This window comes from Mauremys mutica, chromosome 9 (assembly GCF_020497125.1).
Source record: "Mauremys mutica isolate MM-2020 ecotype Southern chromosome 9, ASM2049712v1, whole genome shotgun sequence".
In the NCBI taxonomy this organism is placed as follows: domain Eukaryota; kingdom Metazoa; phylum Chordata; order Testudines; family Geoemydidae; genus Mauremys; species Mauremys mutica.
This window is the reverse complement of record NC_059080.1, coordinates 40,742,877-40,766,924: the sequence shown is the minus strand read 5'-3', so window position 1 is coordinate 40,766,924 and position 24,048 is coordinate 40,742,877. Positions and strand designations below refer to the sequence as shown.

Below are 24,048 nucleotides of genomic sequence, written 5' to 3'. Positions count from 1 at the left end.
CCATTGAAAAATTCACCGGCGCTGCGGGCGTGAGTAACTTTCTCTGCTCACCCAACAGCTGACGATGACTCCTCTTCCTCGGTGAAACTCCCACAGCGCCGCCGAGCGAGGAGCGACGCTTCCGGGTTGCGATCCGCAGCGGGACCCACGTGCGACGCCACCGACCCGGAGAGAGCGGGGCGCTAGGGGCGTGACCTTAGGGGCGTGCCCCGCGGCGGCTCCTTGCCTGGCACTCGGCTTCGCCCCTCCAGTGCGCCGGACAGCTCAGCCCCAGCATGGAGACGGGCCCCCTCCTCGCCCTGCCGCCCGACAAAGCAGAGCTCCTGCCTGAGCTGGATTTCTGCCTAGAGCAGGGCCCCGGGCTGGCCAGACCCCAAGACGCTCTGGCTCTCAACAGGTAGGTAAAGCTCCGGCGGGGCCGGGGGCTATTGGGAGGGGGCGTGTGGCGGGGGGAGGAGGTCTTAGGTCCCATCAGAGCTTTAGCCGGGAGGGAGCGACAGGCATCAGCTGTGACCCCCCTCTCCCCGGTTGTTGGAGGGGGGAGCTGGGAGCGGGCAAGGGAGCTGGGAAGTGAAACAAGCCCCAGGGGCTGCTTTTACCACCTCTTAACGCCCTGCCCTGTTCTTCGGCGCGGGGGGCCGGAGAGCCCCTCCAGGGGGGCCTTTTAAACGGGTGCTTCGTGGTGCCTTGAGAGCAGCAGGAAGTTTGAGAGAAGGGCTGAGGCTGGTGGCTGTGTGTGAAGGGGAGACAGGGAGTTAGGCTGCCAGGTTATGACATATATACAGAGCAGAAGGGGTGTGTGTATATACATAGATACACCCAGGCATGTAACCAGGCCAACAGGCACTGGTTGGCGGTTGTGGCCAAAGCTGTGACATCAGTGCTGCTGTGAAACAGGTGTGGACTGGGAGTTCTGTTCTGGATGGCTTGGCAGCTTCCCTGCTCACTGCTGAACCCCAGTGGCTGCTAACATGGTTCCTGTGCTCGCTGGCCCCCAACACACACACCTCCCCAAGGATCACAATATAAACCCACGTTGCTGGGAGGTAGCTGGAGACCAGCTCTTTGAAGGAAAAAACAGTCTTATGAATCTATCAGGAAGACTGTGCTAGATGGGTGTTTCCAGCAACCATTTTTAAAGGGCAGCCCGTCTCTGAGAAGTAACTGAACCAGTGGCTCTGCGCACATCTCTGTTTGTCTCAGTTGGCTTGGTCTCCCAGTCAAGAGATGAGTTTCTGTCTGACAGTCTTACAAACCTGGGAATCACCCTGGGCTCTTTCTAAATTGTGCATCATCATCACCCGTAATAAGGATTCGAGCGAAACTTAGTTATTAATAACAATAATGACAGATGAGCCAGACTAGAACCTCACTCAGCTTCCCATCGCTGTGGTGGCTTGGCGGAGCAGAGCATTGTCATTTGCAGGAAAGGCATCTATCTAGGTATTTATTACTGTACTCAGATCTGATTCTCAGTACACACAGAGGACAGTGCTGTGGGATTAGAGGGTAACTTTTCTCTGTAGTTATGTTCCTGCTCTTAACCACCCATCAAACACTTCTACCTAGCATAGCTTCAAATGCAGCATGTACAGGAGCTTGCTGGAAGTTGGGATAACATTTCAGGGAAGTAAATTGTTTTTGATCAACAGCTCCACTCTGAGCAGAATGACCCAGATCCCCAAAGGAATGTAGGTACCCAGTGATTTACATGGGAATGAGGCACCTAAATATCTTTGAGAATCTGGGTCAAAACCACTATAGCTGGAATTTTAGGGACACAACTAGGACCAGATTTTTAAAGAGCTAAGCATGTTGGGTGGATGTTGAGTCCTGAAAATCTCAGTCTGAAAATCTGGCCTTAGACTCACACTGGGAGTTCCTGGCTGCTGAACTGATCCATATTTAGGAGCCAGAATGGGAATTGGCTTGAGAATCTGGCCCCATAACAAACATGGCATCGCAGTGCATTGGAATAACCTGGGACGGCCATTATACTGCACTAGATACACCAAGATTCACATTTTAGTTTACTTTACAATAGGGGCCACTAGATAGATTGATAGAGCCAGTTCCTAAGCTGCTATATATCGGTGTCATTCCAATTACTTCAATGGAGTTGTGTCAATTTACAGCAGCTAAGGATTTGGCCCATAAAATTTTATTCACACACACACACACACACACACGCTTTTGTTCAGGTATTTGAAGATAGTAAATAGCAGCTTTCTGCCACATGCAGTGTTTGTTACTGACCTGAAATGCAAACAAAAATGACCAGCTACATGCCTCTGGGCAGATGGAGCCTGTACATTCTGCATATCAATGAGCAAGTGATTTGCATAAACCCTCTGTGAAGTATACACAGAGCCAATGATTGGTGAGTGTGGTAACCTCCAGGACCTACAAGCATTGTTTAGGTGGCCCATTGTTCTCATAGACTCAAGCAGGCCCCGTATTCACACATCACCCTGTTTTCTTTCATACACAAGATACCACACAATCACCAGAGATTTACATTATCATTATTTCGATTGCAGTAGCAGGTAAGGCTCCCAGGCAGGGACCAGGGCCCCAGTGGGCAGGGACCATCTGTCTATGCAGGAGACTGACTTTTCTCAGAGGCTGGTCTAACTAAGGGCCATCACAAGCTACCTTCCACTCCAAGTGCCAGGTGGAGTCGGGATTTGGACTACTCCTACCTGCCCTCTCTGACACACACAGAGCAGCATCAGCATTTAAAAACAAAACCCAAACCAAACCCCTCCCAAAACCAACCATTCCACTGTGCCCACAGTTCTCCTGGGGAGAGGATGTGAGAGAGAACAAACCACATGCTTAATGCATGACTGGAAAGTCAGATACTGCGGTGATGAAGGCAGGACAAGGGCCTCAATAGAACTGTGTGTGTGTACAGCACCTGACATGATGGGGTCCTGGGGCGTGCTTGGGACTCCTTGGCACTATCGCAATACAAATGACAATTGCTCTGGACAGACAAATAACACAAAAGCAGCCTCTGCCCTAGGCAGCTCACAATCTGGGATTTAGACAGAAGGTGGTAGGTGAATGGGCAGTCATGGAGGACAGGTTGGGAGAATAAGATTCCACTAGAGACAGGTGAGTACGTATAAGTTAGTAGTCAGGGAGGTCTCAGTAATCGCAAGTGACCATTTGCCTAAGCAGTGCCAGCTGGGCATGATTTGTAGGGATCAGCAAAGGCAGATGTTAAGAGGCTGAGGTCATGGGAGAAAGAAAAAGAAAACATGGGGTGAAATCCTGGCTCCATTGACTTCAATGGGAGTTTTCCCATTGATTCCACCATCACCAGGATTTCTCCCACAACCCCTCCAGTCTGGGATGGCAGTGGGAGCTGCTACTGCAGGGGAGAGGAAATCGAGTGGCCAGCTCCTCACCCCTCTAGTTTCAAGGAGGCCCTGGGAAGGAAGGTTGGTTTTTGTTTCAGGCCAGTGTGGTGACACATTCCCAGTTCCAAGGTGCCCAGTCCCCAGCCAGCCTGCCTGCCAAGTTTTGTTCTGCTCCACCTGTGACATTTCATGCAAATGGTTTAACAAGATCATGTGTGTGGTTGAAAGGAATTTGACTACGCATAAGCTTTTATGGTCAACACACCCTGCCCTGAGCAGTGGCTGGGGTGGGGGCTTGACAATGTGGGGGAGTGGGAATCCGAGTGAGAAGCTGGCTGGGTTGCTGCTGGGGCTAGGGAGGCATGGGGGGCTGACTGCTCGGTGAGTGCTACAGCAGCCTATAGTGGCCAAAAGATGCAACTGCAGAAAAATCCTCCCAGAAGAATGTGAGAGGTGTCAGCTGAGATGCAGGAATGTGTGACAGGGCTGCCTAATGCATGGCTGCCATGTGAGCTGTGCAACATTTGACAACCCTGTTTGTATTTATTGTTACTGCTTGTGCTGCAGACACAGCTGGAGGCCCCTGCGCCATTGTACTGGGTTCTGTGCAAACAGGTAACAAAAAATGGCCCCTTGCCTGGAAGAGATGACACAGGAGTGACTGCAGTGCTTGTAAAAGGTGCTGCACGGTTGGGTAGCCCTGGAGATTGATGTCCTATTGATCCCAAGAACAGAGGCAGCAAACGCAGGCAGTGTCTAAGATTCCCCACTAGTGTGCATCATTCTTGCCCTAATGGCACCATTAGGCCTCTCCACGCTAGGTGTGTGTGTAAAACCTGATAGCTAACACATCATAAAATCCTAGTGCAGCCACGGCACGTGGTAGTTGGTGCCCAGGCGAGGCAAACCCTAGCAGGGATTTTAGGGGACACCCACATTGCGATTCCGGTAAACTGCTACTCTATCCTGTCTACACTGGGATTTGAACACATAAGCTAGTATTAGTGTAAGCCACTCCCACTCAAAGCGGCACTGTGTGTGTCACCCCCTAGTGGTGGCTGTGTCACATACAGGGTGATCTCTGGCTACACCCTGACTAGCCCAACAAGGCCTTTTAGCTCAGGCAAGTAGAGGCTCATGCCTGTATATCCAGAGGTGCTAGGTTCTTTCCCTATTGCCAACAGCCCACTCATTTTAAAAACACCTTTTATCCTGGTGTGGACAGACCCTTTGAGAATGACAGGGGAATTCTTCTTCATAGCCAGTTCGATCTTTGTCCTCCTTGCTGGGACTGCCTATAAGGCATGTATGTGGTGTGTGTGGGGGGAAAGGGTCAGTGCTAATTGTAGTGAGAACTCCCTCCCCCCCCCCCCAAAAAAAAAACCCAACCCACATCTAGGCCTCTCCTGTGACAGTGCATAATCAAAGGGCTCACTGGACATGCACTCACTGATCTGTTCAATATGCATTGACATTTCTTACCTTTCAGCTTTTCGCTGAACCCTGTGGACAGGGGAGTCATTGTCTAAGCCTTCTGCCCATAGCAGGGACTGAACCTTACAGCCCAATCCAAAAATCGAAGGCCCTCACATGGGTCCTACTTCTCAGATTGGACTGGTTTATGCCTGGGCAAATAACCCACAGCGATGCTAATCTAGCTAGAGATGTAGTCCATGCTACTCCCATGCAGGGTGTGCTGGGGGGAAGCTAGCTAGAGTGCCTCGGAGAATATGCAGAATTACAAATAGACACCGTGACATCATTGCAATTAAAGCTCTGGCACCTGTCAGGGGGGATTTCCCAGCTCTGGTCTCCAAGGCTATTTGAACAACAACAGAGATTCATTTGCACAGGTGAAATCTTACCTGCAACCAGCAATTATTTAGTTCTTTCCAATCACAGGTTCCAGGGCTGATACTTGAAGGACTTGACTGTTCCTGAAATCATAGGTAGTATTAACACTGCTCAGCACTGACTCCGTGCTTTACTGCACATCTTCAAAGCACCAAGGTGGCTCTGATCCTAGTAGATCACAAGATGCCAGATGATAAAATCACATCACTCTGATTAGAATCCTGTTTCACTTACACAGAAAGAGAGAGAGCCAGATCTGCAAGCTCTCATACGTATAAGTTGGCTTTATTTTAGTGCGTCTATTTGTGTGACTGAGGGTTACCCACAAGAGTCAGGGTGTGCAGGACTGGTCCCATTACATCATGGTAGTAGTAGCTGATATTTAAGGAACTGATGGGGTGAATGTTATATGCTCTTTCTAAGCAGAGACCCAGGCTGCTTTTACAGGGCAGACAGAATTAAGCCCAAATTTAAAAAAAACTGACCCCGTGATTTTGGGTGCTCAACATGAGACACTGTGGCCTGATCCAAAGAAGTGCTGAGCACTCGTAACTCTACCTAAAGTGAGCGGGGGATGAAGATGCTCCGCACTGTTGAACATTAAGCCTGAGGTGTCTCAAACTACAAGCCTGAGTTGAAGCCCAGTTTAAATACAGTTGTGGTTCAATGGGGCTTGATCACAGGTTGGCAGCGTAGTGTGTGAAGGGCTAACCCTATGTGAGTATCATTCAAGAATCCTAAACCTTCCCTCAGGTTGAAGCCTGGTGTGTCTAATACACATAAGAACCCCACCACCATGGATCATCCTCTGGGATCTTCATTGCCAAAAGCACAAACTTCTACCACTCGCGCTAGTTAGTAATAGTAGTAGGCCACTATTCTCTATTCAGCCAGCCACTAGAAGGGAACATACAGTTGTGCCAGACAGCGTGGATAGTACTAACCATACCTACCCCTCGTTTCCTCTGGTTATCTCATCCCAGCCTGCAGATGGTGCCTCTCTGGGTGTAACACACTGGCCAAATTGTCGTTAGAGTGGGAGATGGGCCGAAGCGGCACCCAGATTCCATTATACCCTTTGGGACGTTTGGGCATGTTGGGGTGTGGATTTGGCTCAGGCCCATCTCCATTTACAATCCCACTTGACCACATTGGAGTTTAAATCCTTTTAAAGGGTGGTTGCTTACGGTAGTGTCAATGGTGCCTAAGAGACAGATTTCCAAAGGGATTTAGGGGCCTCAAGGTGCAGATAACAGGTGTGGCACCTAACTCCCATTGAAAGTCACTAACTCATTAGGTGTCTATTTGCCCCTCAGTTCAGAGCCAGCACCTAGCTCACCCTAGCCCTCCTTGAATGTTCATGTGCAACTCCCAGGAAAGGGAGATAGCTACACACGGTTACATCTCCCTACACACAGCAGTCTCATGACAGCTCCCAGCTAGAGATGGGCTTAATCTGCCAGCCCTCTAAACATCTGAACTAACGTGCCCAGAACACACATGCCAGGAGTGAACAGTCAGCCTTGAGCGGAAACAAACCATGCGGCCTTGTTCGTACTAGGACAGTGAGATATGTAGGATTTAAAACTCAATCTAGACAAACTAGGGCAGCTCCCTAATATAGGTTCACCAGTGAATTACCGATTTAAGCTGAAATCGATATAAGCAAGGGTTAAACCAGTTTGTGTGTGTCTGTATTGGGGGTTTGCACCCATTTAACTGGCTCAAGATTTTCTTAGGCAAGCACTTGAGTGCTCATTGTGTCTGGAGTGAGTCAGCCAGGGACAATGCAGAGCCAGTGAGAGAAATTCCCCTGGTCCATCAGGTTTGATAGTAGGATCACCAAACTACACTCACACTCACACTCACACTTACTTCCCTGTTAGTAACACACCTTCTCCCACCAGGTATGTCACTGATTATTCCACTGACAGGCTGCGTGAGAACAAATTACACAATGAAGATTGAGCTCTAACTGATGTACTTACTGACTTCACAATCCCCTGGGTGCTGGAGATCAATGCAGATGCACTTTGGAGCTCCCTCACACAACAGGTTGTTGTAGCACAACACAGCCAGGTACCCAGTCAAAGTATTGTCACTTGCATCATTACCGTGATACTCCCCCCATGGACTCAAGTAGAGAGGCTATTTTTAGGGATAGGAGGGCTGGTTTGGATGACATGAGAACCAGCGCCAAGCCTTTGAGTTTTGGTAGAAACGTGGAAATGGGGTCTGGATTTCACACTCCATGTTTCCAAAAACAAAGTGTCTTTCCTTGTATTACTGGCCCCCTTCCCCTGTCTCTGGAGTACCCCTGCTGGCCTTCCTTGCTGTATTTCCCCCCCCCCCTCCGCCCCCACACATTTTCTGCCTCTTCCCTTAAGCTGCCTCCCTCCAGCCAGCCATGCTAGCATGGTGTAAGTAACAAAGGAAGGACGAGGTTCAGCCACTGGGAATAAGGACTTGGAAAACCAGCAGAGGATATCAGTGCCAACTGCCTGGACTCTGCCTGCTACACCTGCTGGGAACCCAGACTCCCATGCTCTCTTATTGCCATGGTTTGAAAGACCGAGTATGAGAATGTACCAGCTGATGACAGCCCGTCCCCTTTGTCAGGTTCCTCTCATCAGCGACCGGGGTGAGAAAACAGACAGCACCCACCAGCTCCAAAATAAACCAAAACGCAGCTCTGTTCCTTTGCCTTTGGCATGTCCCCAGTGCGGTCTCCATCCCTGCAGGAGAAATGACTCTGCTGATGCTACTGCGGGCAGGGCAGAGGGCTGGGCATCATGGCTTCTATCCGTATCTCCCTGCATGAGGTCAGGCCCTGCCACTCTTTGTGCCTTTCTGTTTCTCATTGGAGTCACAATACCAAGTCCCCTCTGTAAAGCGCTTTGAGATCCCCTGCTGGAAGATCTCCTCCAATCATTACTGCCGAGGACTCTCCCCATGCAGGACTCCACAAGGGCCACAAGCTGGCCAGACTTTGTGTCACCAAGGGATGATCTGGCAAGTGATCCAAGCCCAGGGGCTGCCCTCCGTTTGCAGTCCCATGCTGTTAACAGCAAACAGTCTGCTTTTTCTTAACAGCGCTGTTATTTCAGTATTGTTACACCAGGTGACAGCATCCCAGGGCACAGGCATCATGGCAGGGCAGCATGGGAGAAGGTTGCTGTGCGGATAAGGAGAGGTCTGCAGTCCCCATGGAGATAAAAGGATCTCTTCCTCCAGCACTAGGTTAGCTTAGAAGCCAGGAAATAAAGGTTGCATTGGCTAGCCACATAACTAACAAAGGTTGGCCCCTTACACAGGAACCTTTCCACCCCAGTGGACTTTTCCTGCCCATTTACTGGGCTCATTAGCAAGATTTGTAGTGAGTGCGCCTTACTGGAAGTATGATTAGGGGAGCTTTCCACCCAGCAGGGGGAACCCCATCGTTGCTCAAGTAACTGGGAGCAGGGTGGGTTTTTCAAGCCCTAACTGTCTCGTGTCAGAGTTTCCTGTCACTGAGGCCTGTGCATCCTGTATCAGCATCACCACTTCCTTCCGCCATGAGACTGGCCTGGTGAAGCTGCTGCCTTGGAAACAGATTCTTGGGCAGAGGAAGCTGTGCTGCCAATAACGTAACCTCTGAGTTTTAGGGGTGGCTGGAGGCACAGGGCATGCGGGGGAGTCTGAGAGGTATCTGAGTACCTGCTTGCAGAGGGCCTGCTGATTTTGAGAACAGTGAGTGTGTGGGGGAGGGAGGAACCTGCTTCAGTGCTACCCCTCAGCACACCTGCAGGATCACAGTTCTGATCAGCTCCAGTTCCCAAACCCCGCTTCCCATTCTTCTGATAGATCTGGCCCAGGCTCTAATGACTGGCTGGTGTGTGGTCTAAGGACCATCCTAGAAAGAAGTGAAAGGCCTGGCTCATTTCTAAGAGTTGCCAAGTGTATGAGACAAATGCTGTTTGCACTGAGCACTGCCTCGATGGAAAAGACATTACCAGAAACGCTTCAGAGAGATCCGGCAAAGCATCCCCATGGTCAATCCCACCAAAGGACCCAGGAGAAAACCCTGACTGAAGAATTGGGCAGTGAGACTTTGGACGTGAGATCCAACATAAACATGGTGGTAAAGATCCCGGAGTTGAGCCTGCACATCTGTGTTTAAGTGCAACACACACATAGCCCATCCTGTCCAGCCAGGTGGCCTCGTAGCAAATGCAGAAACTCAGTGATGGGTAAGGTGGGTTTCATGCCCAGGAGCTTGGCTACGTGGACTGAACTGGCATCCAATACACACATGCATTTGGTACCTGGAGTGGGAGAGACTTCATCCATGCTCCTGATTTATTCCAGTGAAGATACCTGGGTGAGATTGGGCTGGTTTGAAGGGGAGTTGGGAATGGAACACAGACATTTCAAGACATCCCCATCCCAGGGGCATGAAGGGAAAGAGTCATGACGCTGTCCACTTGCAACATGCCTGGTCTGTGTGCATGGCATTGTGCCTAGGCCAAGGAAGCAATATAGGTTTCACTGGGCTGCAAGCAAAGGAGGGAGGATTTGTATCCGTACATGTGAGAAACAAGCCCAGAAACATTAGTAGAGCCATGGGCTCACTGCACCAATGGGCTGTTGCCTTTGGCAAGCCCACAATGCACCTATCTCTGGAAGGCAAAAGCAATAGCCCACAGTAGAGATTCCTGTCTGGAGCATGGGCATCAATGGTAGAAATACTGCTTTGGTACTAGGACACTTTTGCTAGGCACAACACATATCTTAGAAATGCAAGAGCTGGGTTTTCTCCCTGGGAAGACACACAAGCTTGGCAGTGCCTTAAGGTCTGGGCACTCATCAGCTCAATTTGCACCTTTTGGGACCCAAAGGGCAAATTGGGATGACACACTGTGCTGGATATTAGTGGGTGTGTTTCATCTGAGAGAGCGGCCATCGTTAGTGACCATCGGGGAAGCTGTGCCTAATGAAAACACTGTTGCAATTTAAGGCATTCTTCCATCAACACCTGAATGAATCCCAAAAGGCCTGGGACAGCAGTAATTGAAGATTACACTGGAATATGGTCTAGCACTTGCTATATTTGGCCAGCTAGTCCAAGGGACAAAAGAAGGTTGCAAGGTCTCACAATACATAAACCAGAAGGACCGGGAAAGATGGGTGAATCTGCCTGGCAAACTTTTGGGATTTCCAGCTCCCTGCTGGTACAAAGCAATCCTTTCCAGACCTGGCAGGCCAAGAGATAGCAGCCCATAACGTTCTTCTGATTCTCATCTTGCTTTACCCCTCAGAGTTGGTTTTAGTGCCCTGATCTCAAGCCCTGGCCCATTACTGAAATTCAAACCTCTCGGTGTTTCCACAAAATGCAAATATATGTTAATATTTGTACTTCTGCTCCAATTCCCCCTTCCAGCGAACTGCGAGGGGCTGTTTGAGTCCCACGAGGCAGCTGCTGCTGCTGTCCTAAGCAGTTCCAGTTTCAATCATCAAGGGCAGCTGAAATAATGAAATAAAGTGGAAAAAAGAGATCACACTGTGATTTCCACCAGGCAGTTTTCTCCCATTGCTGATGGTCCCCAGCTAGCTCAGCTCATGGTAAAGACTGTGGGGCTGCCCTGCTGGCACTGAGAAGGGATTTGACTTTGATTCATAACTTTGTGACCGTTCCCCTCCCCACCCTTAGAGGTAAATTTGCAGACAGATCCTCTCCTGCTTTTGGAAGCATGTGGGGAAAGGAGATAGCTATTCTGTGCTCAGTGACAGAGAGGTTTAAATCTCTTTGTCAGACATGACAACACCTCTTGGACAGAACCACTTACTCATAAGCAGATGGGTTGTTTTTTTGGAAGGCTACAAGTAAAACTGTTTAGGAGCCTGAACAAGTTAAAAATGGATCCTTTGAAATCTTAGGGCTGGGGTGTGTGTGTTGGATTTATAGAGATTTGAACAATACCTCTGGTGTCATCAACACCCATTGACCCCCAAATGTAACCTGACACTCCAGCTGTGTCACGTGCACTCTACAGTACCCCCATAGCATAACTGCAAAGGCACAGTGATGCTGTCTAGGTTACAAAAGTCACATGGAGTCAGTGAGAGGACATTTCACTACAGCACTGTGCTGGGCTGCGGGGTGGGTAGGCTGGGTGTAACTGTGCCTCAGTGGGTCACAACTGAGAATACCAAATTCAGGACAAACTGCCGAAAAATAGGGCAGGACCCACTCCCCCCCGCTTTCAAACTGGTGATTATTCTTCCATGAGATATGCCAAACCAGCAACTTTCTGTTTCACCACACTTGCTAACAAGAGTCAGAAAAGCAGTTTCCTTAGGTAATCCAGTCCTTGTATCACCACCAAAAACACTAGCCTTATAGATGAGTGGTTCTTTAAAACCAATTTAATCAGATAAAAAGTTGTTCTGATCCCAAAGGACAAGCTACACACCCAGGTCAATATATAAGTCAGCTCTAACCCAAAAATGATGCCGTTGCCAATCCTTTAGCATCTAAAATCTAAAGGTTTATTTATAAAAAGAAAAGAAAAGAAAGGTGAGAGTTAACATTGGTTAAAGGAATCAAATACATCCAATAAATGCAAAGTTCTTGGATCAGGCTTGTAGCCCTGATGGAATAAACTACTGGCTTGACAAGTCTCTGGTTGCTTCCAAATCATTGGAAGGTTCTCAGTCCTTTGGTTATAATGCTCCCATTAGTATAAGTCCATAGTCCAGAAGTTTGATGGAGATGTTTCCAGCGCCTTTTATAGCTTCTCTCAAGGGAAGGGAATCCCATTGTTCTTACTGTGGAAAATTACAGGTAAAAGATGGAGTTTGGAGTTACATAGGCAAGTCACATGTCCATGCATAACTTGGCTTAGTCATAGCAGAAAAGTCCATTAAGTGTAGATAGGCATCTTCAGTTGTAAGTTAAGTGTTCTCTAATGTGCCATGCTACTTGAATAGTTCTTTCATAATGTGCTGGCTAAACACCTTGTTGGCTAAACACCCAGAAGCAAACACCTTAAAAATACAGGTACATAGTTAGTATTCCTAACTTCAGCTACAAGAATGATACATGCATACAAATAGCACCATCATATTCAGCAAACCATAGCCTTTCCATAGACATCTTACATGCCACATTTTGTACAAGATTTGTTGCAGTTATATAACAGTGGTAGCAACAATGATCTACATAGTCATAGTTCAATCAGATAACCTGCAAAGCCAGTTTGACGTTAACACACTGAGAATTACTGTACAGGATGACAGTGGGTAGGGCGTGCTCATTAGCCGTGACCTGTTGGATCCCACTCACGGCTCCACTCGCAAACCTTCCAAGGGACAGTTTCTGGTGACACATTGTTGTGTGCGAGGGCCGAGGGGTGGCCCTGGGAGATGTGAGGACTCAGCAGCTTGCAGAATGAGGCCTGCAGGAGCGAACCTAGGCTCATAGTGTCTCAGTCTCACACACTTCTCTCTAGCTGAATTCCCCTTCAAAACCCCTTTTCAATGAAGTTGTTTATGCAAATCTAACATATGCAAATGCCACTTACCAAGAACTTCCCCAATTTGTGTGTGAAATCAATGTAACCTACTACTTTGAGCCCTCCTCAGTATGTGACTGTGTTCTAGTGCACAAGGAATGCATCAGAGAGAACTTGTTCTCTAGCTGGAGGCTTTGAGGAGCCTGCTAAGCTAGGGTGGGTCACAGTCCCCTATGTTGACACCCAGGTAAGGGGAGAGCTTTCCATGCACAGATCTAGCCCTGCTGTGTTTCTTGGGTGCTGCTCCTGGGAAGCCAGTGTGGGGGGAGAGCAGGGCATCAGCTGGGACTCTGATGTCATTCCCTGGAGAGGACACTGATGTGAGCATCAGGGCAGTGCTGGCAGGATGCCTGCACAGGGAGTGGGTGGGGAGGGGCACCCTGGGGTAAGGGCCCCAGAGAGGAGTAGGTGCTGCATCCAGGGCCACTAGTCTGGAGCCAGACACCTCAGTGAAGAATGGGAGTTGGGCCTGTTCCTTCCTCTTCCCCTTGTTGACTTTCCTCCTCTCTTGGTGATGCTGGCAGGGAGGGTGACCCACGAGTGCTCAGTGAGCCTGTCATCTCCAACCAGCACGACTCAGAGGAGATCGTCACCTACATCTCAGAGAGCATGACGGTGACCTCGGCTGACGAGGAGAAGCTGCTGCTGCTCAACAAGAACACGGAGCTGCGGCGCATCAACAAGGAGGTGAACAAAGCGCAGGCACCCCCCGCCTCAGCTCCCTGGTCCATAGACCGCCTCACGCAAGCTACAGGCAGGGGTGGCTCCAGGCACCAGCACACCAAGCGTGTGCCTGGGACAGCAAGCCATGGGGGCGCTCTGCTGGTCGCCGCGAGGGCGGCAGGCATGTTGCCTTCTGCAGCATGCCTGTGGAGAGGCCACTGGTCCCGCGGCTTCGGTGGACCTCCTGCAGGCGTGCCGCCGAATCTGCGGGACCAATGACCTCCCGCAGGCAAGCCGCCGAAGGCAGCCAGCCTGCCGTGCTTGGGGCGGCAAAATACCTAGAGCTGCCCCTGGCTACAGGCGTGCTCTGAGCCTTCTCTTCATGGCTGGTGCACACCCACACCCCATCTGTCCCCTGCAGTGTGATGAACCCTCAGCCCCTCCTCTCCACTGCCCTGTACTGAGCTATGCTATGTCAATCAGGGCCAGCCAAAGGGAAACTGTTGATCCTTCCAGGGTTTGCCCATGATAGCGAGGACCAGACTCAAAGATCCAGAAGGTCCCTTCCAGTCCAAATGAACAGCTCCCTCATTATCTCCTTGGCTAGTGGGGGTGGGGGCAGAATAGCTCCTGCATGCAGGTGTACAGTCCTCCTCACGCACTAATAGCCCTTCCAGATCTGCCCCTCTTCCCAGTAGCACTGTGTGGGTCTGGCTGTGCTCTGATCTCCAAGTCATGCCCCACGCATATCACAGTAGTGGGTGCAAGTACATCCCCATAGGAGCCACGTCTTCATCGTTAGTATCTTCCCTCCCATGGGACCATGCAGCTGACTGGTCAGCACCAGGTGACAGTGCAGTCACATACTGGACTTAGAGTACAGAGTCCAAGGCAGCAGCACTGGCAGAGGGTGAGCTCCCCTGTATCAAATCAAGCTGTGATCCTGCTGGATCTTGTCTGCCAGCTGGTCATTGTGTAACACCGACAGACCCCGGTCGTCAGCGGGCAGGATCCAACCTGGGACCTATGGAGCTAAATGCATGAGCCTCTACTGCATGAAGAAAAGCCACATGGCTCTTAGCTAAGGCTGTAGCAGGCTCATTAATCTCTAAGTGGTCTCAGAGCCACTAGAGGGGACAAATCACCACACTCAGGAGATGTGTGGGTTACAATTGCATGAGCTTAACCACAACCCCCAGAATTAATGCTGAGCACAGCTCGCCCTAGTCTACACCGGGTACCATCGTGTTCGCTACCATGACTCCCTAGTGTCATGTACCAACAGGAGTCAATGCTCTAGTGAAGACAAGTCCCTAGACTTACATCTCCCAGGCTCAGTCCTGCTCCCATGGAAGCCCCTTGGGGTCGGGACCTTCCATTGTTACATGCCTAGGAAGTGCCCTGAGGCTAGAATCTATAATAATTAAATAGCCCATAGCCAGAGCAGAGTTGTTAGGACAAGTGTCCTGGGCAGGTCCTATCCCCAATCCCTTCTGTCCCCATCATCTCCCCAGAAGCTCCAACACGAGAAGCTATTTCTCACTCGGCCCAGAATGGCTGAGTGACGTTCACCTGTGATGGATTAGCGCACGCGTAACCTGTCGGGGGTTAGTCTGGCACAGAGAACACTCGCTGCCTGTGTGGACAGAAGGGCAATTAAACTTACCCGTGGCTTTTCTGTCCCATTCTTGCAGCTCATGAAGCTAAATCAGGAGTGGGACCAAATTTACCATACCACTACCCTGGGGCTGCAGCAGAAGATGGGGGCCCTGCAGCAGGAGGTGGTTATCCTCAAGCAGCAGACGGAGAGGCTCTCCATGAAGCTTGAGCACGAACAGGTGAGCATAGGAGCCCCTGCTACTTTCTCGGCATGCAGCAGAGCACCTAGGGCTAGGCTTGTATTGAGAGCACATGCCGGCACAGGGGAGGGACTAAGGCAGCAAATCCTGAGACAGTGCCTTGGTGTAGATCTTCAAGTCAGCCAATCTCCTCCCCCCGAGTCTTACTTGGCAGGTCAGTTTTTCCGTTGAGTAGCAATATTCTCTTGCCTCCCCCAGCGGCTCTTCCCTACTCCCCCCTCAAAGCAGAGCAGCGCCATGCTGTGTTCATGCAGAGAGACTACGTGGTGTAGAAATGAGGCCCCGGGGTAGAGGCACCAGCCTCCCCTGCAGTCAGAGTTACAGCGGTAGGTGAGCCCCTGGGTTACTGCACTTCTCTTGCACTGGGAAAAGCCCTGATTCAATTCTGTCTTAGATGACAAGAGAAGTGAATCTGATGGGCCTTTGCCTAGTCCTAAAAATACTGGTGGCAGGAGGAAGGGATACATAATACCCAGCTTGTTTTCCAAACCTACTCTCCTCATCTCTAATATCAAATTCCTCAGGGAGTCATACCATCTAGAGGAACTGTACGGGGACAGAGAAAAGCCCAGCGAACGTGATTCAGAGCCCACAGAAGACACTTTTTATTTAGCACTTTACAAAGAAAGTCAGTATCATTATCTCCTTGTTAGGGAAACTGAGGCACAGAGAAGCAGAGCAACTTGCCTAAGGTCATGAAGCTGGCCACTGCTAGAGCCTTGTCCAGTGTACTACCCCCTCGGTGACACCGAAGACACCAGCGAGTTAGCTGACTGTGAGGCAGGTGGGGAGGTAAAGGACATAGGTTTGCTGCTTGCGAAAGACACACTGCAGCTCCCTTTTTAGCATAGATTTCCAGGAAGTAGCTCAGTAAGGCTGAGCGGAGAAAGATCAATGAACAGAAACTCCTTTCCTACCACATGTGAATTTAGGATGCTGCAAGTAGCATCTAGGGCCTGTCTGCTTCCTTTGAATGTTAGATGCTGTTCTGACTGTGTCCATCCCCACTGCAGAACAAGAGGGAGTACTACGAACAAACCCTCATCCAGGAGCTCAAGAAGAACCAGCATTTACAGGAGTACGTGAGGCAGCTAGAAGGCAGACAGCACCATGGCAGGGAGAAGAGGACCTCGGCTGTAAGTTCATTGTAAACCCTCCTCCTCCTCCTCCTCCCATAAAGGAGTCTAAGAACGGGGACTGTACCAAAGCTGCAGTGTTACAAACACAACTGAAAATGATTCATTGGGCTGGAAGAATCCAGCTTTGTTATTGCACAGAAAACAGCCACCACCTCCATTTTCACTCAGGGAGGGCATCCTTTAGACCAGCTCCTAGCTGTAGACTTAAAGGCCACCTGTGCTTGGAATTTGTCATATTGCTAGGTGTGAAAGACACCAGGTCAGTGCTGATGCACAGCCATGGCTTTGACGGTGTCCCGGAGCCATGCAAGTTGCTGCAGCATGTAGCCAACTCTATTAACAACAACGCACTAAGCAAGTTTAGGGTGACCAGATGTCCCAATTTTAAAGGGACAGTCTCGATTTTGGGGGCTTTTTCTTATATAGGCTCCTATTACCCTCCACCCCCGTCCCGATTTTTCACACTTGCTGTCTGGTTACCTTAAGTAAGTTTGACTCAGCCAAAATTACTGAGATTCGGGATGCAAAAATCAGAATGAAAGAAGCAAAGAAATATTCTCAGCAGCACAAAGAGTCCAGCTCCCACCACAATCCCGTCCTCTAACAACTGGGGACGCCCTGGTGCTGAGAGTGGGTTTAGAGGATATGGAGATCAGAACACTCAGTCTACACCAGCATTCTCTGGGTGGGGTTAGAACAAGTGGGGGAGAATTATTGACAATGTATATGCCTCATCATGTGACCTCACCAGCCGGTCAGCACCTATAATTTCTCTTTCTTCTCCTGACTTTCCGTAGGACTCCGGTTACATCTATCCTGGCTTTGAAGTACAGATAACCACACCTAGTACAATTGCACCCAAATGTGCTCCAGAGTTTGGCTGGCCAGCATGGATGGGGATCCAACTGTGTTAAAACAACAGTACTCAAACCTGGCTAGGAATCGAGGCTAGATCCAGGCTCCCCTATAGCTTGGCCCCATCCACATGGGCCAGCCAAACTGTACTAGATTATTTCAGCTACAGCCATGCTGAAGCTTTCAAACACTGCTTGAGAGCCAGTGCAGACATCTTATGTTGTTATTTGTATTAGAGTAACGTCTATGGGCCCCAGGCTGTGTCCCTGTTCTGCTAAGCCCTGGCCATACACAAGAGAGTTTACATTCTAAACAGGAGGGGAAACTGAGGCAGAGTGGGGAAGTGACTTGCCCACGGTCACACAGAAGGTCAGTGGCAGAACTGAGACTAGAATCCACACCTCCCAACTTCCAGGCCCCACCTATCCACTGGACCAGCTGTTTCCATATATCATACAATAGCCTTATTTTGCTAAGCCCATTGTTTCAGGTGGTTCTTAGATGGAGTTGCTGGTAGCAGAGAGATGTGGTCTTGAACAGTTCAGTTGCCCTCCTGTTGAAACAGCTCATGATCCAGAATTGTATCTGAAACAAACTGAAAAATGCAGAGGAGATTCAAAGCTCCCCGGAGAGACTGACAGTAAATGTAGGTCTTCTGGAGCAAGCTTCTCTGGTAGCACAGAACACCTTTGTTAGGCTGGGCACCCGGAGACCTTAAATTTATCTTCATGCTTTTCTTACCTGCTGACTCATGCATGGTACCATCTCCTACCATGGGCATGACTTAATTTAGGGCTTCTCAGGTGTTTCCATATCACGGTGCCACATGCAGCCACTCCAAACTGGCCTGTCTTGCTGGCTCCCTGAAGGCTGTAGGCTGGCTCCTGCAGCAGTGCTACAGGAATGGGAGGGTGGCTTGTGAGGCTCTGCTGCCCAAGAATGACTTTGCTATAACAGATTCAGTGTCAAACATAGCCCCACCCGGCCCCTCCCCCTATTGTCACCTAGAGACCAAACTACTGTCCCTTATCCTAAAGTATTGTGACCAGGAAGAGAATGAAACACCCAGGGCCCAATGTACATGTGACCATTTAGCATTTCTAAGAAGCTGGTCACCTGTGCGCTGGATGATGCCAACAGCTGACCTTTAAGCCTTTCCTTCCTTAGGGCTCTGAGGTATTGGTATCTGTGCCCTGGGAGGAATTTGTAGATGCCCAGTTCCCACTTCCCAGGAAGAACTTGAAGGAGAATTCACCCAAAAAGCACGAAGAAGCCAGTCAGAAAGTGCAAGGGGGTGAGACCTACAAGCCCAGGAAGTGCAAGCACTTGGCCCAGGTGAATAATAGCTCGGATCCTGGGAAAGAGGTGACTGACCTGAAGGACCAGCTGGAGGCCTTGAAATGCCAGGTAACCAGGGGTCAGCAATGTGTCCGTGGTAAAAATTTTGAAGTCTGTGGTAATTTTTCAAAAAATGGAATGACAATGACATAACACCCCCCACCCCAATGTCCGTCACTAAGTACCATAATTTTGTCAAGTGTCCATCGCGAAGCATGGCGGTGCTGACCCCTGCAGGTAACTTAGCATCAGTCATGAAGGATGGGTGCTCATGGGGAAAGGGACTGCTGTGAGGAGGAGGGGAGAAAAGAGAACCTCACTGAAATGTTTGCTCAGGCAGGTGGGAGAGGGAGCTAGTCTCAGGCGAACATCCAAGACTGGTACACTACTCCTCTCCAACCTTTTGCAGGAGGAACTGAGTATTGGCGCTGTGCTTTGCTCCTTCACCAGCTCACACCACCCCGCTGCATCATTTTAATCCCCCATCCTCCCAGCTTGGAGCAACCCTGGAAGCACCACCTTGTTAGAGTTCAAACAGTGTTGGTTAGTTGCTAGCGCGCTGGAGCATGACTTGTGAGACCTGGGTTTTAGTCCCAGCTCTGCCACTGGGTTGCTGGGTAACCTTGGGCATGTCACTGTGTCTCTCTGCTTCACTTTCCCCATCTGTAAATTGGGGATAATGATCCCTAAGTGCTTTGAGATGGCTATATAAGAACAAGATAGTATTATTGGAGTAGCAAAGGGAGGACATTAGCATGACCAGTCCCCAAAAGGTGACAATGACTTTTGCATGACAATTGGCATAAGACTGTAGAATGATCATCCCTCCCTAGTGTACTGGCCGGGTACCCGGCCGTGACAGGGCTTCCAAGGCCCTACTGACAGGCATCTCTTCCTGCTTTCACAGACAGAAATTTATGAGGCGGATTACAGGACGGAACATAAGGACCGGGAGCGAATCAAAGCAGAGAATGAGAAGCTACGGAAGAAGGAGGAGGAGATGAGGCAGCAGATGGCACTTCTGCAAGAGCAAGTGAGTCCCCTGAGTGCACTGGTCAGCCTGTTAATGCAACTCAGCTGCAGGGAAGGAACAGCAACAGCCAGCAACTAGGCTGTATTTGAGGCTCTCTCAATGGGGGCAGAATGGATTTAGGAACATGGGGCTTGCCATACTGAATCAGATCACTGATCCTGCTGATTTAGGCTCCTGGCTCTGGCATTGACCAGTGCCTGAAGCGTGAGAAAACGGGGAAGACTCTCCCTGATATACCTTGCAAGTTTTTCTGCCTCCAGTTAGTGTAGCTGTATGTGGAGGGGAATCCTTTCTGAACGCTGAAGGGACCACCCTAAGCATGAGACGTGATTCTCCATATTGTCTCTTGGTTTGCAAGTTACAACTGTTAGCAGGTTCCATTTTCTTATAGTGCGGTGAAGATAGAAGAGCACCTTCCCACTCAACAGATCTGTTCCTGATGTGTATTTAGAGCCACCACTGAGCACCAGTTGGTGCTGTAGAGATTAGATCTGCTGCTTTTGATGACAAAAACTTTACCAGGGAGCTGACACAGCTACCAGGGAATGAGCTGGGGTTGGGTTCGGCTCATGAATCACCAACTTTGTTAGTTAAGGTCCCTCTAAAATAACATGCTCTGTCCTCAGTTTAGAGCTGAATATTCCCAGTAAATACAACAGGTGCAGAGGAGAACTCTGCTTGACTTTCCAATCCCAGCACGAGGCTGAACTGGCAGTTAGAAAGACATCCCTTTCCTTGTGAGCAGTTAAATGGAGGAACCAGCCACAGTCCGAGTGTCCTTTCAGCTCCAGGCTACTTAAAAAATGAAAAAGGTTGGTTTTTGAAAATGATGTAAGAAACTCATTCCAGCCAGTCTCTTCTTACATCTGCAACCTCCCCCGATCTTCAGGGTTTAGCGAGTCTGTACCAACCGTTCATCGCTGCAATGCACTGCCAAGCTACATGCAGTTTAATGGCACAAGGCTGCCTGTCCCACTTGTCCTGAAACACTCTCTTGAAGCCAGAGGATTCTCACTAACCAGGGATGTGGATGCTACAAGGGGATTATTTCCTAATCCCTGATGCTCTAGCAATCTAGAACATAAGAACGGTCATACTGGGTCAGACCAGTAGTCCATCTTGCCCAGTATCCTGTCTTTCAACAGCAGCCAATGCCAAATGCTTTAAAGGGAATAAACAGAACAGGCAATTATAAGTGACCCGTTCCCTGTCGCCCAGTCCCCGCATCAGGTAGTCAGAGGTTTAGGGATACCCAGAGCATGGGGTTGCATCCCTGACCATCTTGGCTAATAGCCATTGATGGACCTATCCACCATGAACTTTAGTTATTTTCTGAATCCAGTTATAGCTTCAGCCTTCACACCATCCCTGGCAACGAGTTCCACAGGTTGAGTGTGAAGAAATACTTCCTTATGTTTGTTTTAAATCTGCCACCTATTAATTTCATTGGGTGACCCCTAGTTCTTGTGTTATATGACGGAGTAAATAACACTTCCTTATTCACCTTCTCCACACCATTCCTGATTTTATAGACCTCAATCATGTTCTCCCCTCCCCTTAGTCATCTATTTTCCAAGCTGAAAAGTCCCAATCCTTTTAATTTCTCCTCATATGGAAGCTGTTCCGTAGTCTGATTCATTTTTGTTGCCTTGCCCGTCTCTGTGCCTTTTCCATTTCCAATATATCTTTTTTTGAGATGGGGAGACTAGAACTGTACACAACATTCCAGGTGTTGGTGTACTCTGAATTTAAATAATGGAATTATATTTTCTATCTATCCCTGCTAGCTTTATTGACTTCTGTTGCATATTGTGGATAGTTTTCTGAAAACATCTGCTCCATGACTTCAAGATCTCTTTCTTGAGTGGTAACAGCTAATTTAGACCCCATCATTTTGCATGTATAGTTTGGACTATGTTTTTCAATGTGCATTCCTTTGCATTTATCAACATTGAATTTCATCTGTGATTTGGTTGCCCAGTCACCCATTTTTGTGGACCAACACAGCTGCAGGGGAATGAGCTGGGGTCAGGCCTGGCCTATGTATTTATATAGTATCCAATCACTCTGCCAAGTGCTAGGTAGCTGAATAGCTGAAATTGTTATTCTGATCTTTGGAAAGCACTGGCCACTTGGGAAAACAGATCAGAAAAGAGGGGATAGGAATTATTCCCTCCCCAAATCAGCGTGGTTTTACATCCCTGCCAATCCTCCCCAAATCAGCATGGAGTTTAAACTGTGTTCAAAATTGGTTCATGGTTTTAGCTGCACAATAGCTAGTGCCTCAAGTTGCACAGAGCTGGCCAGAGCCACCTCTGGGCTCACCTGCCTCTCCCTGCTCATTTTCGTTTTTCTTTTGCCTTCCCTGTAGCTTAAGATCTTTGAGGATGACTTCAGGAAGGAGCGGTCGGACAAGCAGCTGCTTCAGCGCCTCCTGAAGAGCAAGGCCAGCCCCAAGGAGCCCATCCTTGTTCATCGCTGCAACAGCCAGGAGAGGCCAGTGGTACCCGCCTCACCTGCGCACTCCACTTCCTCCACATCCAAACGAGGCAACTGCAGCAAGCACTGTGAGAAGCACAGCCACAAGCAGGGAGAGTGTGCCAAGCACCACTCGCGGGATGCTGAGGTGCAGGCATCCCCATTCAGCAGAGACTACTAGGAAGAAGAGACATACATCTTCCAGGCAGTACTTCTTAAGCTAACGTACATGGTCTCTCCAGCAGCCATCTGCTGCTGGGTGCATGTCTCCAGCCACAGGAACCAGCACTGCTCTTCTGCAGAGGCCATCGAGATGCTTTCAACACCATAGATGCTTTCAGCAGCCACGCCTTCCATTGGTTATAGCTCAGACCAATCAGGGCTTGAGGTTTCGGCAGCCCCGTAGAGCAGAAGCCCAAGTTAATTTACTTGCTTCCTCCCTATTTTTCTCCAAGCTACTGAAATAAGAATGGAAGGTTTGTACCTGGATTGGAGCTCATCTCTTAGAGCCATCCAAGCAGCTTCACCTTGCTCCTGGGCATCACCTGCTTAAATCCACCTTGCAAGTAATTCTGGGGCAGGGAAAGCAGCACATGTGTTGCCCCCCACATCAAGAAGAGTGTTGAGAACAAAAGGCCCTTGGACGCTGTGGGAGTGATTTTAGTGTCTGAAAAGGGCTCACCCCACCCTATCCCACCTTGAGTCCTTAACTGTAAGTCATCCTATATTCTAGCAGTGCTTCCCAGTGCAGCTGCTGCTCCAGCAAAGAGTTTTTCAGTGCTTTATCCAGTTTCTCACGGGATTTCAGCAGCTCCCCACTGCAGCCTTAAACTCAGCCAGCAAGGACTGGGGACAACTGTTACCTTTATTTATTTTAACCAATTTCCTGGATCCCATAGAGTTGGTACTTATATATATAAGTGATTTAAAATAAATACAAATGCCTTCATTTCTTCTGCTTTCTATTTGCTTGTAAGATACAAGAGTAAAGACATTCTTCCCTTCATTAACAAACAGTTGTGGATTTAGGAACCAGCTCCACAGCACTGGAGATAGATGCTATTTACCTACAATGGAAGCAAAGCATGGTCAGCAGCAGGGCAAACTTCCCCAAGCCTGCCCCGAACAGTCCCCTGCTAGGGGAGAATTCCGGCTGCATGGCCTCTCTCTGCCTCCTAAAGAAGTGGTCAGCAGGCAGCTAGTTGTGGCCACACTAGTCTGTTTGTGAGGTAGACTGTTGTCCATTAGGAACTGGACTGAGAACAACTAGTTACAGACTTGGGTTGGCTAGGTCCAGACCACTGACCTATGGCTAAAAGCCCCAAATTCCACTAAGGCATTTAAAATCCTGTTTGAGGCAGATCAGGCTCTCGTGATCCTAAGTACTGCTAACAGCTGAACCAGTTAACTTTGAATGGCAGCCACTGACTGGGCAAGGTTACCTGCTTTCCAAAGCAATGCCAGGAGGATTTTATTCAATGTTATTTGTGACACACAAGATATGCATGTGCTTACAAGATGAATGGACATCTCTACTCAGATACCACAGTGATAAAGCATCATTGACCTTGGTGTCAAGTGTGTCTCAACCTTGAGTTGCATCATAGCCCAGCACCTCCCATTAACGGTTGGCAAGGTTCAGTTTTCCTGAATGCCATCTTCCTTTGCTAGTCAGCAACATAAGAACGGCCATACTGGTTCAGATCCATGGTCCATCTAGCCCAGTATCCTGTTTCCCAACAGTGGCCAATGCCAGGTGCCCCAGAGTGAATGAACAGAACAGGTAATCATCAAACAATCCATCCCGTCACTCATTCCCAGCTTCTGGCAACAAGGGACACGTCAGAGCATGGTTTTACATCCCTGCCAATCCTGACTATTAGCCATTGATAGACCTAGCACCACTAA

General features: G+C 49.2%; 1 protein-coding gene across 1 annotated transcript; it reads left to right on the top strand.

The window, feature by feature from the left end:
- On the top strand, positions 1-24,048 carry LOC123377845 (TNFAIP3-interacting protein 3-like). Its single transcript, XM_045031161.1, has 7 exons — positions 1-397; positions 13,300-13,462; positions 15,133-15,276; positions 16,311-16,433; positions 18,459-18,698; positions 19,537-19,662; positions 22,034-24,048. Exons 1-7 carry the CDS (start codon positions 276-278, stop codon positions 22,319-22,321), a joined length of 1,206 nt encoding a protein of 401 aa, XP_044887096.1. The 5' UTR covers positions 1-275; the 3' UTR covers positions 22,322-24,048.

Excerpts from the sequence above, each read along its gene's own strand:
- LOC123377845 (XM_045031161.1), top strand. The coding sequence starts at position 276 with ATGGAGACGGGCCCCCTCCTCGCCCTGCCGCCCGACAAAGCAGAGCTC. Across the intron at positions 398-13,299 it reads GACGCTCTGGCTCTCAACAG|GGAGGGTGACCCACGAGTGC; the intron begins GTAGGTAAAGCT and ends TGATGCTGGCAG. Across the intron at positions 16,434-18,458 it reads GGGAGAAGAGGACCTCGGCT|GGCTCTGAGGTATTGGTATC; the intron begins GTAAGTTCATTG and ends TTCCTTCCTTAG.